The following is a 19,234-nucleotide window of genomic DNA, read 5'->3' on the forward strand; positions in this document are numbered from 1 at the left end:
CCTCTCGGTCTTTTTTTACCTCAGTGAGACTGGGGGGGGGGAAGGAGAAGAAGCTGGGGCTTGATGGGGGGGGGTCGGGGGCTGGGGTTTGGGGGGTCGGTGCCTGAGGGGGGTCGGGGGCTGACGGGGGTCGGGGCCTGAGGGGGGTCGGAGGCCGGGGGTTGCCGTGAGGCGGCTGCGGGCCTCGGGGGGGCGCTGCAGCGGGCGGCCCTCCCGCCGCTCCCCGCCCCGCTCCGCCCCGCTCCGTGCCGGCCGTCTCGGCGGGCCGCGGCTGACGTCGGACAACAAAGATGGCGGCGGGGAGCAGCAACTACTGGGAAGGCGAGCGGGGGCCATGGGGGGGGGGGGCAGGGGCTGAGGGGGGGCGGTTGGGGCTCGGCCGCGGTTCCCCGGTTCTTTCCCCTCTCGCTCCCCGCGGGGTTTTGGGGCTCCCCGCCGGGCTGTGACCTCTCTCCTCCGACCCCCCCGCAGATCTGCGGAAGCAGGCGAGGCAGCTGGAGAACGAGCTGGACCTGAAGCTGGTCTCCTTCAGCAAGCTCTGCACCAGCTACAGCGGCGGCCGGGACGGGCGGCGCGACAGGTATAGGTACTAACACGTTTCTTTACCGTTTTAATTTGTCGCTCCATTCCTCTCCCTGCCGCCACCTCAGTTTTTGTTTTTTTTTTTTTATTTTTTTTATTTTTTTTATTTTTATGAAGCTCGGTTTCTTAAGCTCGTTGCAGCTCTTAAGGCTGGGGGGAGACACCGACCCTGGGGGTTCAGGGAGAGGTTGGAGGTGGGTTAGGGAGGGATGGTGGTGGGCGGCTGGAGCAGGTGATCCTGGAGCTCTTTCCCACCCCTCACAGCTCTGTGATTCTCCTCTCAGCGTGATGCCAGGTGATGTTTTCCAGTTTTACTTGTATGGACTTAGCAGAGGCTGCAGTAAGTGCTTTGGGCTCTGGCAGTTTAGCCTTACGTGGCCTTGGTGGGCTGCTGTGGTGCTGCTCATCCCTGCTTCAGAGGTGGGGGAACTGGGCACTGAGCTGCGGTCACTGTGGCTGGGAGCATGGAGAGCGGGGAAGGGAAGCGGGCAGTTTGTTGCCTTCCCCTCTCCAGGGGTGGCTGTTACTTTCTGGTGTGCTCCTCAGGTAAGTAGCCAGAGTGAGAGAGCTATACGTAGGTTTATTTATATATAAACTAGGTACATACGTATATGTATACATAACAGAATAATTATATATATATATACATATAACAGAATAATCTTGCATTACGTAGATTTATGTTTCACTGGAGATTTAGTATAATAAAACTTTTCGACTCTTTCCAGCTTAACAGCAGCCTTGAGGCCTTTTTGCAGTCCCACAGCAGTAGTTATCAGCTTCTCTGTCCCTGTGCACAGTCTTTAAAAATGTTGTTCTTTGCTGATTAATTGTGGATCTCAGCATTGTGTATCAGTTATGAGTGACTGCTGCCTGTATGTGCGTTGATTTTTTTTTTTTCTTCTGAACTCCACATTTATCCTTCTCAGTGCTGTAGGTTATATCTTGATAGGTACAAACCTGCAGCCTTGTGTGCTTTTTGTCTTTTTGAGTAAATGCTACTTTCTTTAGGAAATCTGGTCCTATTTGCTTGAAGTATAAGAGCATTTCTTGCTCTCAGAGCTCACATACTGTGGTGGGTTGGGTATAACACTTCTGGATGGTTGAATATTTTTTTTAATCTTCCCCTGAATTTCCAGTTCTGGAAGCCTGAGAGCAACACAAGAATGATCACGTTACCCTTGAGTCAAAAGTCCTAGTCTGTCTTTTTTTTTTTTTAAGCTCATACGTTACTTGCTATGTAATCTAATTGTTGTACTTATTTTGCCACCCTCTGCAAAACTTTCTTCTCTTACTCTAGTTACAATAGATAATCAAAACAGAGTGTTTTCTGAAAGGTGTTAGCTGTCATATGCCTGCAGGTTGGCACGCTAAGCGGTGTGCTGCTGTTCTCTTGCTTAGGTGTGATTTTTCATTGTGTTTTTAGTTTATCTTAAAAAAAAAAAATAGTGAAGGTGTGCTGTATGAAACGAATGGTGATAAGCTGGGTGGTATGCACTGCTGTGTAGAATGTTCGTCTGCATAACAGGTCAGTGGGTTGTCCTAGCACTGTGTAACTGAAGTGTAATTCTGTAGCTGATGTAACACACCCATCCTTCAGTGCTCCTTAGTGCCAAAACATAAGAAAATAACTTGAGCTTAAAAGTTGAGGATGAAAGGGTGTTGGTACTAGACGAGTGTTTGGTGTCAGGAGTATTTTTCAAGGGGAGGTTATATTTTCCCCAGGTGATGCAAGGTGGACATTTCAGTAACTGCTTTTTTTTTCCCCCCTTAGCTCTGACACCACTCCTCTCTTAAATGGGTCAAGCCAGGACAGAATGTTTGAGACCATGGCTGTGGAGATTGAACAGCTTCTGGGAAAGGTAACTCTGGTTATTGTATTTTTACTTTGGCACTTCGAAAGTGTTACAGTACAGGTTTCTGTGATGCGTGTTTACGAAGTACTAGAGTGGGTGATAGAGAAATGTTTCTGAAAGTGTGCATCTGTTGTTAGGGGGAGTTCCTTCATCTGATGCCTTGTAACTTTCTTACAAGAATAAGCCTTTTTTTTTTTTTTTTTTCTTTATCCCTTCCAGCTTACTGGAATAAATGACAAAATGGCAGAATACACAAACAGCGCAGGAGTCCCATCCCTGAATGCTGCACTAATGCATACGTTACAGCGTCACAGAGACATATTACAGGTAACAAACACGTGTCCTTCTTGCTTTTATTCTGTTGCTTTGTTGAAATAATTACTAGTAATGCTGGTATCACAGCATACTTGTTTGTTTTATCTCAGTATGGATGTACTGTGTACATATGCTCAAACATGCTCCAGATGCCAATTGGCTGGGAGGAGTCTGTGAGTACTGTATTACTGTGCCTAACCTGCAACAAGTAAAAAGTCTGATTAATTGAAAAAAAGGTTTCTTCAAATGTGTTGCAAGCACAGGATCTGAAAACATTTGTAGAAACAAACTTCTCCAAATGAGTGTAAATATTTATTTCAACGCTAAGTGCTCTGGGAGTATGATTGTTTATCCAGTTATCTGTGCATTCATAGCATTACTTCCTGCTGGATTTCTTTATAAAATAAAAATATTATAATGAAGCTGTATTGCTTTGAGTTGCAGGGGTTGTTAGCATTTAGTTACCTAAAATAACTGCGACCAGCAATCTCTGATAAAGGAAAAGCTGCCCCAAGGAGGCTGCTTGGTGGGAGGAAAAGAAAAAGAAAAAAAAAGGCAGTTGAAAGACTTGAATATGGAAGTTAATCTCATTTGGAAGTTTCTACTGATTATAGAACTGAGTCTGTGCAGGTCTCTCTTTTAGCTGCTGTGTTGTCATGGTGAAGAGTATTTGGGATGTTTTGCAGTTTGTGTTAATTCATGTAACTTGTTTTTGAAACACATCATGTGGATGTTCTACATAAACTGGATTGTGGCTTCTTCCTACATTTAGGATAGGAAAACATGGTTGTAAAACCATCTGAACTGATAAAGGGAGTTGAAGGAAACATGATGGCTAAGGCTACTAATCTGTTTAAATGAGCAGTGTTTCAAACTGGTGATGTTTTCATGGCATAATAATATTAAAATGCCTGTTCTTTGCATGTTCTCTGCAGTCACATACAGTTTAATTTCTCTTTGGTGTCTGTACAACGCAGAATATTAAAAAAGCAGTGTTTTGTAAAAATCGCAATGATTTTGGTGTTGTACTGGACACTGGTTACCAGTTGGATTGGTTTTCAAGCTGCCTGAAACGTTTTGAAACGCAACTTGAAGATCTTTGATTTCATTGTTCAGAAAATATTTTTTCTCGCTCAGTGGAACTTAACTACATAAACCCAGGAGCATCCTCACCACACCAAATCAGTAGGTTTTACTGTTGTTTTTGATTCAACCAGTAATGGGAAATTCCAGCACAAATTGATAATCCAGCAGAAAGCTGAAGATGTGTGGAATTGGGAGAAGGAATTAACAGTGGATCTTCCACTTTGACCTTAGCTGTAGCTACCAAAATACAGCAGCTAAAAGTGAGTTTTAAAAATACTTTATATTAATTTCCAAGCAGTTTTGATGTTAATTTAATAAAGTTCTCTTACACTTCCTGTTAGAGAATAGTTAACATTTTAAAAGATGGTTGGATCTTACTTGAGAATCTTGTTTTGTTAACGTGATCTCAGGACCCTAATTTTGGACTAACTGTTTTATTACAGGACTACACTCATGAATTCCACAAAACCAAAGCGAACTTTTTGGCGATACGAGAAAGGGAAAATCTGTTGGGATCAGTACGAAAAGATATTGAGTAAGTTGTAGCATGTGTTCTAGCAATGACATGGTCCTGCACTGGGAGGGAGGAGGCAGTGCTTTCCTGTAGGAGGAGATTACTTGGCTTAGGTTAATCATCTGTGCTCTGAACAACGCAAAAAAAATTGTTTGAATTCACAAGTCTTAGTGAGTTTGTGATAAGATTCCTTGATGGATATTTTTGTTCGTTTGTTTGTATGTTTTAACTTTGAAAGGGAATTCATGTTTTTAAAGTAAAACTATTAAGCTATGCTGAATCACTTCAAAAATGTCTTAGCATGACTGGAGCTTTCCTGTTCGGTCACTTCAGAGTAACAAAGCATGAAATGGATACGAGTTGATTAATAATATCTACTGAAAACCCTCTGGAGAAAATGTCTTCCAATTTTTTTTTTTAATTTTTTTTTTCATGTAGATCATATAAAAGTGGGTCTGGTGTGAATAACAGAAGAACAGAACTATTCCTGAAGGAACACGAGCACCTTCGAAAGTAGGTGTTACTTGTTTAACTTGCACATTTACTTGCATTGGAGGTACCTAACTTTTCGGGGGGATGAAAACTTCTTAATTCAAAGCGTGGAAGAAAACTTTGTCCTTTTCTAGAAAATGCCCCTGATGAATGCCTTGCACTATGTATTCTGTGACAGTGCTGCTACTTACACAGCTGGATAAATGTTTGTTGCTCGTGCTTACTGTAAGATGTGTATAGTTGGTAGTAGTTATGGTAGTTTTCAGTGATTTCAGCTTTAGGATCTTGTCAGCACTCAGTGGCTTTTGTTGTCTTCTGTGGGCTTTCCCAAGTCACTTGGCCTCCTCTCTTCGTAAGAAGGGAGATGCCTTTACAGTATCCTAACTGGGATAAGGGTTAAATGAAACTGAAAGTCACAGTGAGTTAGCTGTTCTCCCCTTTCTTTTGCTTTATTTGTCAGCACTAAGTAGAGAAGAATGTTTTTTTGTTTGTTTGTACTGAATGTGTACAAAAGGTTATGGAGGGGACAATGCCAAAATTAGCCATGCATTTAAATATTTGGAAATTGACTCTACGTTATTGGCCAAGATAAAAAGCAAAGCAGAAAGTGCTTTCTTTTTCTTCTTGCTGCAGGTAGCATTAGATTATGAGTCGCTTGTTTGTACGTTCCCCACACAGCAAAAGCAGTGCACTGACAGAGTGCTGGTAGGTTTACGGTTTCTAGACCATCATGATGTCATGAAGTAGCACCAATCTTTGTGTCTCAGTTCGTAACTCTAGTCATGCTAAACTCCAACCTTACACAAGAGGGCAGGCTTTCATTATAAACAAGAATTACCTGTGGCTTTTGCAAATGTGCTTTATTAAAGAACTTTATTTTCCAGTTGGAACTGCACAAAAAGCTTTCACAGGAAATTAAAACCCAAAACTTAAGATTATGGCTTACCACTACCATCCTCAGTTTTCTTCAATATCTTTAGGACTTTGAGATAAATTAATTTGAAGTTTGAATTATGACTTTGGTTAGGTTGAATTTGTTATTAGACATGGATGATCAGGAAAACAAACAAACAGACTTAGTATTCTGGAGATGAATGTTAACTGAAATGTCATGCTTAGATTAATTGACATAGATTCTTCAAAGTAAACTGGATTTTTTCTAGATGCTGTGATTTTTTTTGAGTAGTAAATTTTATTTTTTTTTACATTTGGTATTTTTTGTAAAGCTACAAATTAAATATTTCTGGAGTTACATACTTCTAAAAAGCTTATGTTCCTCTGAGTACACTGTTTTGAAAAGTTCAAAACATTTTGTAAACATTATCTGGCAGATGTTTTTAGAAATTGAGAATAGCACTCTTTGAAGCATTGGTTACTTTGATCTCTTTAAACATTCTCCAGTATGTTTTTAGGATAAAAATGCATGAAAAATAGGCTGTTTTAGAAACAGTTAAAACATATTCTAGGTGACAATTTGAAAATGTCAAGACTTCAAAAAACACACAACATTGAGAGAAAGCAAACAAGAAATGAATGCAAGCTGAGGATCTTTAGGAAACAGGCACAAAACTAATCATGGAACAGCGCTGCATTTTGGAGATAACTAAGGGGTGTGAAGAAATCTGGGGTAGAAGACAACCAGGATGAGAAATCAAAGCCTACAAGATGTTTAAAACTTTTCAATTGAGAACGTGCGTAAGCTCAGAAACAGATACTGGCAGAGGAAATTACTAAAGGGATTCAACATATTTTTTTTCAGAGAAAGAGTTAGTGAGCTATGAATGCCAAAAAGCTGTAAAAGCTAGCTAAAGGTCCCAAGTAATAACGAGGAGCTGGCAAATTATACCAGGCGTGCTCCTAGGGTAAGCCTTGTATGAGTTTTGAAATGTCAAGCGTTTGCAGTGCAGTAAATCACGGTGCTGGACTAATTGACAGAGCGAGGCAATGTATATAAATGATCACAAAGGCACAATGGTAAGAACTAATACGTATTTTCAGTGAAGTTGTGAAACCTTTGCCAAGAGCTTGGAGGTGGGAACACACCCTGTGCGCGTGTGTCATTATGTGCTGCAGAGTAATGAAATAATGCCACGGGAGAGACGGATTCATATCGAGCACCAGAGCGTTCGCTGGCTGTGACCCTGCTTGATCACGATATGAAGTGCTATGGCCTGTTCCGTATTTATTCCCTGATCTAATGGGGAGTGGTGGAGCTGTTATCCCAGCCTGGAGTAGCAGCCTCATCTGTCAGCCTTTTTCCTTGCGTGCCACCACATGAGACAGGACGAGTGGAAACCTGGGTTTTTCTTGGCGTCGTTTTCTGCGGGTGCTCTTTAAAAAGCATTCTGGCAGTCGTGGTGGTGCTGTTTGTGGTGGTGTCTCACCCGGGAGTGAAGGGAAGGGAGCCAGAAAGCTCTTCCCTGGGAGGGTCTTGGGGGAGAAGCTGGGTCTCTCCTTTTACCCACATCTGCCTGCTTATATTTCCGCCCCATTTTGAACATCCTCTCTTCTGGAAATACAGAGAATGAAGGAGAAGCCGCCTTGTTTTTATGTACGTAGATAATTGTGTTTAATAAATAAAATCCAAGTACCAAAATTCGATGAGTAAAAGGGTTGGGCGCATATTAAGCACCGAGGGAATTCCTGCAGCGCTGTGCGAGCCCTCGGTATGCCTCTGCCACCCACAGGAGCATCCATCTGGATGCTCATTTCCATTCATTCGAGCATCCAGCTGGATTCGCATCCCCTGGGTGAGGCTGGCTGCTGTGTCAGCGCTGTTGGCACGAGCGGGCTGTGCTGGAGGGCAGCAGGAGCCTTCATTAGGAAGGCAGATGTGTCGGGAGTTTTATTGTCTGCGGGTCAGAGCTGTGAAGTCTCTGAGTCTCTTACTTCACAGCTTTTATTTCTGTGCAGGCAGTTCAGGGGTAGTTCTGCCCCCTCTGGAGAGAGAACCACTAATGCCTACTTTTTTTTTAAATAAAAAATGTAATACCTGTTAATTAAAAAGAGGCAAAAAGACAGCTCTTGTTGCATATCGTTGCCTCTTTTAATATTTTTGTCTTTACAGCTCTGTTTTTTTGGCACGTCAGATACTTAAAGAACTAATGAAATAGAGTAATGGCTGCAGTTGATTTCTGAATATTTGTTCCCTCAGCACTGCACAGTTCAGTGAATGTCTTTGTGTGCTTTTAGCTGGGGAAGTAAACAAGTAATTCTTTTTCTTGTAATACCCTTTTCCATCTAACGGAATCAGGAATTTTGATTAATAGATCTGGCTTTGCAGTTTGTGAACTGCTCTGAAAAGTGCTGCCTCAGAGGAAGGAGTCCTGTCAGCTCAGTGTTTGCTCTGAGAAGTTCTGCAGAAATTGATGAGCTATATCCGAAGTCAGCAAGCAAAGAACTAATGCTTTTGATTAAATTTGCAATATTGTGTGTGTGTGTCTGTTTGTGAGTGAAATGCCTTCCCCCACGTCAGTACTTGTGTTTGTGATTGGTGTCATTTCAGGTGATGGCGCCAGTGAATTGGTGTAAAAAGCGATGGAGGCTTCCAAGATTTTGGTAGAAATTGCAGATTTTATTGTCCATGATGAATTCTTTTTAAAACTGGACGAAGCACTTAGTGGTCAGCAGCTTTTGCTGTAGTGGATTTGTTCTGTCATTGCAGGATTTGTTCTGTCATTGTAGCTTTGCTGCTCAGCTCCAGTTCTCAATATCCAGGCGTTTGTCCTTTCCCAGGAGAAGTGCTGGTGGTGCCTGTGCTGGCGCAGATGCCGTGAGCTGATTTTAGTTGCCAGATGACTGTGTGTTCCTGGTGAGTGCTGCTCTGCAGGCCATCGGTCTCTCCAGTAAGGAATTTTTCAGCTTAGTGTGGAGCCTGTAAGTGGTGTGATGAGGCCAGGGGCACCTACCTGCACAGCCTTCAGACCAGCCGAGGACATAAAGCAGCCGTGTGAGTCCTGGGACCTGCAGCACTGCGAGCACGGAGGGTAGGGGTGTCCAGGTGGAAGGGTGAGAAACTTTGAGGCAGAGTGGGAGGAGAGCAAACAGATGGAAGAGGGAGTTCTGCATGGGAAAGAAAAGAGCTAAGAGAGAAGTGAGCAGAAGAAATAGGGGAATGTGCAGCAGTTGTGTAATGGTGCTCTAAATAATACATACCTGGCTCAGGGAGATGTTTAGGGTAAATTAATGTTTGTGAAGCACTCAGAAGTACCGAGTATTGCTGTTACTACCATTGCATTTCATTTTTCCACAGAACTGTAACAAATTTCCTGTTGTTGTTTGTGCAGAGATGGCTGCATTCAGTAGAGAATAATCACCGGGAAACTGCTTTCAAACTTTATTCCTAATACAGTCCAGATCTTAATAGAGGGAGTGACTTTGTGACCATTTTTCTCTCTTAATACTGATGTTACTCACAAATAGTCACTTCAGTACTGATTGGCACAAAGCAGCCAGCTTCCTGAGCTGCTGGGGCAACTCACAAAGGTTTTGGTTATAAGCACACTGTGGAAAAAGCTGCCAGTTTTCTACCTTGACTTAATTTCCTTTTCTTTTTTAACTCTGCTCTGCTCCTCACGCCAGCACACGATTTCCATTCACTGTACCTCTGCTGCTCAGGTTGCTTCAGGGGCCCTTCAGCACTGGGTTAGAAGCTGCTGTTGTCACCCCTTCTGTGGCATCAGAGCCTCACCTCTGGTGGCAGGGGGGACACGCAGGTGCCTGGGCAGCAGCTGCTCCAGCTGACAGTTCTTCCACTGCATCTCCTTCATCTTCTCTCGGAGACAAAGCCTGTGGGGTAAAACACCTTTTTTGCCAATTCCCTTTTCCTTCCCAAGGTGGTTGGGGAAGCAGCGGGGAGGGAGGGGCGCCATGAGCCTCTGTGCTGGGTGCCTGCCGGCTCTGCAGCCCCAGAACTGCTGAGCTCCGCTTCGCTCAGGCCCAGTAAGGATTTTCTTAATTGCTCGACTTGCATCTTCGGGAAAAACTTATCTTTTCTTCATGTCAAAGCAGAATGTGGTGTTCTTGTTGCTCCGTCCTCTTAATACAGATTTTACCTGAAGCAGCGCTTTATAATTAATAACTCTCCTCGCTTCGTAGCAGCTATGAAAGGAACAAAATAGATCTGCTACCAAAGGACAATCCATACTGTGAGCTCGGCTTGGACTGTTTGCCAGGAAGCCCTGAAAAAGGTGTGATTTGGCTGCATGCTTGCTGTGTGGTAGTAAGAGAAGGCTGCAGCTCTCTGTCCACCCAACTGGAAGGTACAAGGGGAGAGGAGAGGGAGGAATCTAGGTTAAAATGCATCTCTGCTGGTGGTTAACTGCCAGAGCTCTAGCAGAGCTGTGTCACCCTTTTCCCGAATGCAATTAAATAGCACTGCTGCCTTTTCTTTGTTCCTGGAATAAGGAAAGTTGGGAAATAAATTGCTGTAAAAGTACGTGCTGGTGCCTCTGCAAGGCAGTCGGGGCAACTGCGGAAATCACCCTGCTGCCGCCTGGCTCGCCTAAATGGAGCTGTGGATCCATTGATACTGACTTCTTGGGTAGGGGTGTACGTGCTATCTGAGAGGCAGCGCAAATAAAATGGTCTTCAAGGAAGGGATTTGAGCAAAGGACCTATTGTGGTATCACAAGAGCTAGCTTAAAGGTGCACAGCAACTGCTATTGTGCTCCTCTTTCAAAATCCCAGTCTGTTTTCCCTTTCTGCTGTCTCCTAGTGCTGCAGTTTTCCCAATTGTAGTTACACATCAGTGATTCCTTCCCTTAGCCTGGTTTCTGCATGGGGCTGAATGGGTTTTATTTCCCAGCCTGCTGGCAGGACCTCTGTCTCTTGAAAATTTATGGCGGGATGACACAGGGCCACTTCATGAGCAGCTGGATCGCCTTCCTGAGTAACAGCCCCAGACTGAATGCAGGACTCATGCCTCTCACATGATGCTTATCCACAAAGCCAAACTGAGCACAAATTATCTATTTTCTCATTTTAATAGTAAATATTTCTCAATGAGGGAGACAGTTCACATGTCTCCTGCAACAAAGGCGCTTTATTGCTTATTGTGTGAGCGTAATATGACTTCATGAGCAAGTCATTGAAGTGGTTTAATGAGAATTTGGGGAGGCTCAAAGGCTGCAGGCAATGAAGGAAGATGCTCTCCTGGGTGTCATTACTGTTTATAAATAATTTCATAAAAGAATATGAAAATCAGCCTAGCACGTCGGGATTTAAAAGAGGTTTTCCCTTTAAAAAAATAGTTTGAGCTTCATTAGACTAAAAGCATGTAGTGTTTTTCATCTTCCCATGCTATATTTAGGACTTTAGAAGACAAACAAACAAACTAAAAGCACTAAAACAAAGATTATATTAGTCTCATGAGGTTTATTTGCAAGCTTTCCTTATAGTTAGATTGCTTTATAAATTCTGTCATCAATAAATTCCCTGACACTTGTGGCTGTTGTGATATTGTTATAAGGAGAAAACACCACATGCACAAAACCCAGTTTGGGGACTTCCTTTATGGTTCCACTACCGAGTTAAGTGAGCTGTTAAATTGAATTATGCAGGTGACAAAGGATGCAAACAGACATTAGCACTGAGAGTCTCAAAACCCATTTTTTGTTTTTCACCTGTATAAAATGTGAAAGCTCATGCATGAATTTCCACGTACCCCAGGAAAGAGCCTGAAAACTATCCTAGGTCTTCACAGCTGTCTGCAGAAACTAAAAGACAAACCCTCACAACACACTTAGGAAATATTACCTGCATGCATCACGAACAAAGGGTGGTGGGAGACTAAAGCTCTGCTCTGGTTCTTGGTTCTGGGCTTTATGTTAGAAACAACATTGTGCCCTCAATTTGGGAGAGGGAGGGATATGAAACCACACTTCAAACTTCAGAGCCCTGTGTGCGCTTCTGAAGCTAGTTGCTTGTTTCAGAAATAAACAAGACAGTGATGCATGTTTTATTTGCTTTTAGCTTTCCTTTAAACACCATTCCTTAACTAGGGCAGCTTTCCCCCCCAAGGTCGGTATTGAAATTAGGACTTTGACAAGTACTGAAATCCATCTTGCATGGGTTGATTCTGAAAAGTAGGTGCCTTGTTTGAACAGAATCAACAATTGTGGAGTTGGAGAGAGTTCCTTTTGTGTAGCTTATTTAAGATGATTAAATCAGTTCATATTTCAGAGGAGCTGCCACCAATGATTACAGTGCTCTAGTTATTCTCAGTAAGTGCTGTATGTTTTTTCACATATAGTCACAACAGTAATGCGTATAGTATAAATAATTTTCTAGCTAAAGAACATGTTAAAATCTCCAGTTATGAGTAGAAAAACATTTTAAAATTGAGACACGTATGTGCCAGATACTTCTGTTGTTACAGAAAGCATTCATAATGCAGAAATTCCCTGCAGAAATGTTTTATGAAACAAGCATCTTCAGGAAAAACTGGTGGCTTCCACATGGACATCTTTGTCTGCCATTGTGATTACGGTCTTCACTCCTCCTTAGGAATGCTCACACTAGGCTAGAAGAAATGTTGGTTTGGATATTTGGAAATATTCCTGAAGCGTGCACCTCTTGTGTGAGTTATTAGAGATCGATCCTTAACAGAGCTGGCTGTGCTTTGATCATTAGGATTATTGAAGTGGAACCTGGAAGTTATAATACTACTGTATAAATGTCTCTCTTGATTTTATTGAATTTGAACCTCTGTAGTAATGCCTCAGAATGAGGTTCTCCTCATTCTCAGCTGCTGTTTGGCAGGGCACACAGAGGTCCCAGCGTGTTGATTTACTAGCAGCTTGATACGAAGCATCAGCTCCCATCTTCTGAGGATACTTTCTCTGAAATCCATACTGGTGAGCAGAATTAGATACAAAACCATCAAAGTTTGCCTATTTTACCCCAGTAAGACAGTATTGCTTAGAACCTTTCAAGGTCCGTGTTTTGCTGTCAAGTGAAAGATGCAGTGTGCTTTGGTGTTGCTTGAGAGACTTGTTTGCACTGAGTATACTCACTGCTGAAAGAAGGCATCTTGTTCAGTCTTAAATAAAAAAATAAGCAGTGAAATTGGGTTGGAAGAAAACTGTTGATAGATTCATGAATTGCATCTTAAATTTGGACCTCAGATTGTTTAAGTGTAGCATGCACTTTAAATTTTAAATGACAGATGTTCAGTATGTTGTTAACTATACAATTCTGAGAATCATTTTCCCAATTATAACGAGCAGGTAGGTACTGCTAACAGTAGGTACTTTGGCCAAGCCCTAGATGAAAGCCTTACAGCTTTCTCCACCTACAAAAAAAAAACAACACCATCAAAGCCACAGCAGGTGGAATGCAGAGTTAGGAAGCAGAAAACCAACGTGTATTTTGGGGCTTTGTACTAAAATAAAACTGGGTTGTCATCTCATGGATAACTCTCTTCATTTCTGTGCCGCCTTCACTTGAAATTAGAAAGACATTAAGATACTAAATGCAAAGGTTTATGTGGTGGGGCTCTTCTGGAAGGCGTTCTCCTTTGTGTTCTCTTTTCTCCCTTACTTAGGAACGTGTGAGTATTTTTCTGGCTTTGTCTGGCTTGAGGCAAAAAAGACTGAGCTAGAAAAGCGGTGCAACCTTTTTTTGTTATGGTACAGATTATAAGCAGCTTGTGTTTCTTGTAACTTGTGCATCTACCTCTTCTGTGTGTGCACAGCAAACCAGTACTGACAGGTTATCTCGGTAGAGATCATCTTTTCTTCTGTCAGATCGCTGTTGTGCATGGAAAACTGTTCGTGTGCGCTCACAGGTGTTGCTGGGTTTTGAGATTTTTCCCCTAGCTTGAAGGTATAATCTAAATTATATCCTTTAAACCAGAGGAAATAACTCAAGCAGCAGTGCTGCTGGATGCTAGTTCTGCGTGCAGCGTGTAAGATGTGAGGAAATGCCGATAGAGTCCATTAGTAAGTTACTGGAACCGTTCTGCCAGTTGTGGTTACTGATAATGACTTACAGTAAGGCCTGCCCCTCTCTGTTCATTTAACTTTGTTCCTGTGGGTAATATGGAGCAATTACACGGAAGGGTCAGTCTGTCCAGGAACTTTCACAACCCTGAACAGAGAGCCTCTAGAAACTTCGTTCCGTGGCTGTTGGTGCCGTGCTGGCATTGGCTTTGTGCTTACTGATAGGCAACCAGCTGCTGCGCCTGCTTGAGCTGCTGGGAGCTGTTGTCATTTTGGGTTTTTAACTTTGGGTGAACTGTACCCTGCAGATTATCGAGAAGCCTCTTACTTCCTTATAGATTTGCTTTAAAGGAAGAAGTATTGCTGTTACTCACCCTCCTGGGAAGCTCAAACATCAGGCACTCTCCCCAGGAGTCTCTCTTGTGTGCCAAAGAGCTTTCTTGGCTAACTCCTCTTTTTGCAGAAACATTTATTTGCTCTGTTGATAGTTCACAGACAAGTCCACGGAGCTCAGTGGAGATGCAGACCATTTGGATATCCAGGAGAAACAACCTGTGTGTGCGTGAAGGTGAATCCCTGGGTTCGAGCAACTCCACCCCGGAAGGAGGGATTCCCTTGATTTTTGCTTGCATCCCTTAAATCGTTCTTTAAACAGAGTTAGAAAAAATAATCTTCTTATTAGCTACGGTCCATGCGTAGACATGATTGCAGGTGTTAGCTGCAGAGAAAAGGTGTGTGTTGACTTAAGTTCCAATTCAAAAGGCTTTTCTTGCTGTAATTGATGAGCTGTTGAGGTATTTACTCGGTGGTGTAGCTAGGAGTCCAGCTTTAATGATTTTTTTATTATTATTTTTTATCAGCCCCTAGTTTATTTTCCTAGAAATCCTTTATCCTGTGAAAAGCCTGCTTCTACCCTCTTGCACGTTGTTTGCTCGTGTACAAGGTGTATGTGAGGCATCTGGAAGGAAATTCAACACCGAATTATGTTGGTTAACTTCTGCCTAGAGCAACGGATTATGTTGCAGTGCCTTTTGTTGTAGATCTAACAAATTGCTTGTATTGATTAAAAGCAATGTGGTGATGTGCTATTGTGCTTTTTTTCTTTTCCAATCTTGCAGCTACTCCTGTTTCTTCTTGAAAGTGACTGCTGAGCATCACGCTGCCCAGTACAATGATCTGCAGAAATAAGCTTGCTTATATGCTTAAAGCTTGCAAGTGTGATGCTGTTAACAATTTGTTCCTTTGGGGCAAATCTATACATTGACTCAGGCTTGTGTTGGTTTTTGTTTGATTGCTGTAGACTCTTATTTCATTTGGCTTCTGTAACAGATAGTTTGAAAACATCGCATCTCTGTAGCATCCAGATCTGTGCCCTAATTAACGTACAAAAGGAACCCGCAGGAGATGGCAGCTTGTGTAGGTACTTGAACTTTTCTCTCGCTGCTTACAGAAGGGTTTTTGTACACCAGCTGTTCATCCCAAACAACACCCAGTTTACATCAGGTCTTCATTTTTTGGCCAATCTGCTCTTCTCGTTCTAGAAATGTAAGATGCCTACTTTGTAGGCAGACGTGTTCTTCCTCTCTGCTGTTGTATGCTGCACGCTCCTGGCAGGTGCTTCCTCTGCTTTTTACTAAAAACACGGCAGTGAATTTTGTGTTGTTTACATGGTCCTCTACTATAAATTGTTCTCTCTTTGGGTGTTGCATATTTTAAGGTTTTTTGTCTCATCATGCTCTTGTGTTGGATGCCAGACAATGAGTAGGCTTCTGCAACAATTTTTGTCTTCATTAGCAGCTGTGGGAGGCTGTCCGAACGAGCTAAGCAGATCCAGCGGAATTTACTATCTTGGACACTAAAGTGAAGCAAGCTTGATATAAAGCTTATCAAATCTGGAATATCTTGTTCATTATCACAGGAAAAAAATATATTCTAAAATTGTAAAGAGCTTGATGATCTTTTGAATGTGTTCAGTGATGCAGAATCTTGATGGCAAGCAAAAACATGAGTTGGAGCTGTTTTTTTGTGTGTGTATGCCCAGTGCTTCACTTGTGAGATAGGAATGGTAATGGTGGAAATAACCAACTGTACAAGTCCGATTTGCTTCATCATAGGCTGTGTATTTGTGTTAGATTATCAAGTACGTTCTGTGGTATTTGCATTCCTTAAAGCTCCACGCTGCCTGCTGATCCAGGACTGTGAAAATAAAAAAGATTTAGTGCAAGCAGCTTGAGCGAGCTAAGGCTATTGATTAATCTTGCAGTGAGATACTCTTCGCTGTAATGTTGGTCCTGAAATTCATTGCCCTTAATTTTATCTGAAGGGATTGAAGTGCATTGTGCAATGAGTGGTGTGCGAGGAGCCGTAGAGCTGTATTTTATTTCTCTGACAAGTTCGCGTACTAGATGTCCACTAGGAAGTCAGCTGTAAGATCTGTGGGTGTGGGAGAAGCCCAGTCCTCACCGAAGTAATCATCTGAATTATTCAATTGTAACCACTGCAGTGGCGGTAAGAAAAAAAAAGAAATGAAATGCTTTCTTTATTTTCAAAAGCTCAGTGTAATGGATGCATTTGTCTATCCTAGAAGCATGTTTTACTTATTTTTTCCTCTGGATTAATTTAACTGTCTGCATACTTAAATGATGAACTGCACAATCTTCTCTGAAGATAACCGTTGCACCGAGGCCTGGTTATTCCATGTGTGTGATGGCTGCAGTTGGATCTGTGCCATTGATTGTAGCAGGTGATTACCTCAGCATCCTCGAGCATTCCCTTCATACAGTATCTTTAAATGACTTCGTCCAAGTGCCATCTGCCTCGACCGGTGAAAACACATAGCTTATTGAAACATGTGGCAGCTCACATTAATATTGCCCAGAACAACTGCTTGCTGGCTTGGAGGCTCATAAGGTAATGTCCACAGGAACGTTATTTATAACAACTATTTGTGTGAAATGGGATATTAGTATGTAGAGATCCACAAACTTCCTCTGTACTCATCTCACCTGGGTGCTGCTTTGGTGCCGTATGGTCTCCATGGCTCCTGGTCTTCCTGAAACCTGCTGTTGTTTTCTGTAACTGGGAGCTGTAAGTGTTGAATCAAGTGCCTGCTCCTCTCTGGATATCGCTGTAAGTGGGCACTTGCCAAGAGATTTGAAAGACTGTGATGCTGTGTGAGTGCACGTTACTGCCTGCAGAAGAACATCTGACTTCCTGAAAAAGCTGAGTTTAAGCAGAAGCACTAAGTTTAACAAAAGTCTAAAGGATTGTGATGCACAAATTTTTACTCAAAAATGTTGTTCCTGCTCACGCTGTCTTTACCAAAATTTCAATGAGCAAAATACCTCTTAATCTCTCGGCAGCTGAGGAGCAGGTAAATGCATAGATGGTGGCCTTGTCATTTTTTGCAGGAGTTTGTATCCCTGCTGGAGGCTTGCAAGCGGAGCCTTTTTTGGGGCGTACTCTCAGGGCCTTCAAAAGATGATGTAGGAAGAACATAATGAAAGATGTGCTTAGTAAATCTCTGTCCTTAGCAGCTATTTATTTAAGTGGAATATGTAAGTGAGTTCAATCTGCTCTTACCTGTGTAGCAGTCATTCTGAAGAAAATTCACATGCTGTGCTCATCCTTCTAAGTGGTTGGTGTGACTGCCACGTAAGTGGAGAGTCATCAATATTGTGAGTCAAGTACCAGTTAAATGTCTTGTGTTGGCATTCGCATCTAATCTGTTTGTTGGTATTGAGATGTTTGTTGGTATAAGATGTTTGTACATCTTATTAACTGCTACCTGTCGTCATCTTACAGATGGCCACATTTAAGTCTTTATTTTTATACAAAAAATATTTTTTTATATTAAACAAAATAATGTATTATGATTGAATCTGAAGCTTTTAAATACTTTTTGGATTTACTTCTTTGATTAAGTAATAAGCCTGCCTAACTGCTGCTTTATTTAAGATAAATAGCAGTGTCTCTCCTGAAAACTGAACGGCCTAATTTTTGTGCTCTGAAACCCTTGGAGAACATCCTGGTTCACGTAAGGTCTGTGATTGTGTTCAGCTTCCCTGTCGCCTTCAGTTCATCAACATGAAAGTGTGGCAGTTTCATCAGTTAAATGGACAAAATTGCTGCTGCAAAGTTTTGTTCCACAGAATTTGAATGTGCACATGATAATTCCTTTTGTTATTAATATGTTTTTAAAAAAATAAAATAAAATTGGTGCGTTCTTGTGCAACATTCTTGCTTTCCAGTCTGTGTTTGGGTGGCTTTGTAGCTTATTGTTCACTGGCCACATAATACACCAGTTTGTTAAGAGATGGTATGTGTGTACAGAAATAACATTCTCAGTTTAATTGTGCATCTGAGATTGAGCAATTACAGAAACCTTTAAGGCGTTGCTTTTCTGTTCTGCTTGACCTGGGAGCAGCATCAGATCCCATGAGACTTGCAGCTGGTTGTGTTCGTTCTGTACGCGTGCCTCTGGCGTTTCAGTTCTCTGTACTTGTAGCAATACATACCACACAGTCAGTGAAAACGGTTTTACTTCATTAAACTGATTAACTTGCAGCTGATTTGACTCTTCGGAGCCTGACTTCGTTTTGGGAGCAGAACGATGTACTCCAGTTTGTGTTTTTGGTGTTCGCTGCCCCAGTTGAGTCCCTCTCAACTCAAACTTGGGCAAAATATTTTTAGCACCGTGTGCTGTCTCCAAATTTCAAGCTGTGGACTATTCAGAAATAGCAACTTGGGAGCTGTCACTCCTTCCGCAGACAACCAGGGATGTTCCATCAGCATCTCTCCCCCGAGCAGGTTCCACACACACCCCCTGCGCAGCTTGCTGCTCCACCGCGGGTCTCCAGGCTGGCTGCTGAGCGTGATGGAAGCTTGCAGGTCGTGCTGCTGCTCCTGAGACCTCCTCTTCACAAGCTGGCAAAGCTCTTGGGACACAGAGGATGGAGGAGGAGGATGGTTGTGTCCTTTGTCGTGCCCCCTTAACCTTACTTTGGCAGCAATAATTCCCATTTTAATACTGGAAGCAATATGCAGTACTATATCAAACTTGCTTCCCTCAGGTTGATTTCCCCTTAAGCTGCAAAGAGTAGCGAGTACAGAAAAATTGCTCGTCTTCTGAGGATCCTGTTCATCATCTTAATCTTGCACGCCTGTTTTTAACGGTGGGGTCTCTGCAGTGCTATATTTCAGCTCTTTTTCCCAGTGGTGCTGCACAGACCATCAGTGTGTGGCAGCAGTGGGAAGGGGCACGTGTAAGCGAGGTCTTTCTCTTACACATGACATGGATTCTGTTTCCTGTAAGCATCACTTAGTTCTCATCCAGCTGGTATTACTATAGAAAAAGCTTGTCTTGCTAACCACCCTGAAATGATACTTGGTAAACTAGCTCTGAGGCCGCGTTTTGAGATGTTATTACCTGGAACCAAGCTTCAGCT

General features: G+C 42.4%; 1 protein-coding gene across 2 annotated transcripts in view; it reads left to right on the forward strand.

Moving 5' to 3' along the window:
- Positions 1-262: 262 nt before the first annotated feature.
- GOSR1 (golgi SNAP receptor complex member 1) overlaps positions 263-19,234 on the forward strand; it is a 31,234-nt gene continuing 12,262 nt past the window's right edge. Inside the window, exons 1-6 of one of the 2 annotated variants that reach the window (XM_032200906.1) lie at positions 263-321; positions 472-586; positions 2,357-2,444; positions 2,658-2,765; positions 4,283-4,374; positions 4,792-4,866. In XM_032200906.1, the coding sequence (XP_032056797.1) occupies positions 291-321; positions 472-586; positions 2,357-2,444; positions 2,658-2,765; positions 4,283-4,374; positions 4,792-4,866 (509 nt within the window). In that variant the 5' untranslated portion in view covers positions 263-290. The remainder of the gene's footprint in view (positions 322-471; positions 587-2,356; positions 2,445-2,657; positions 2,766-4,282; positions 4,375-4,791; positions 4,867-19,234) is intronic. The other variant, XM_032200907.1, reaches the window with a different exon arrangement.

This window comes from Aythya fuligula, chromosome 20 (assembly GCF_009819795.1).
Source record: "Aythya fuligula isolate bAytFul2 chromosome 20, bAytFul2.pri, whole genome shotgun sequence".
NCBI lineage: Eukaryota > Metazoa > Chordata > Aves > Anseriformes > Anatidae > Aythya > Aythya fuligula.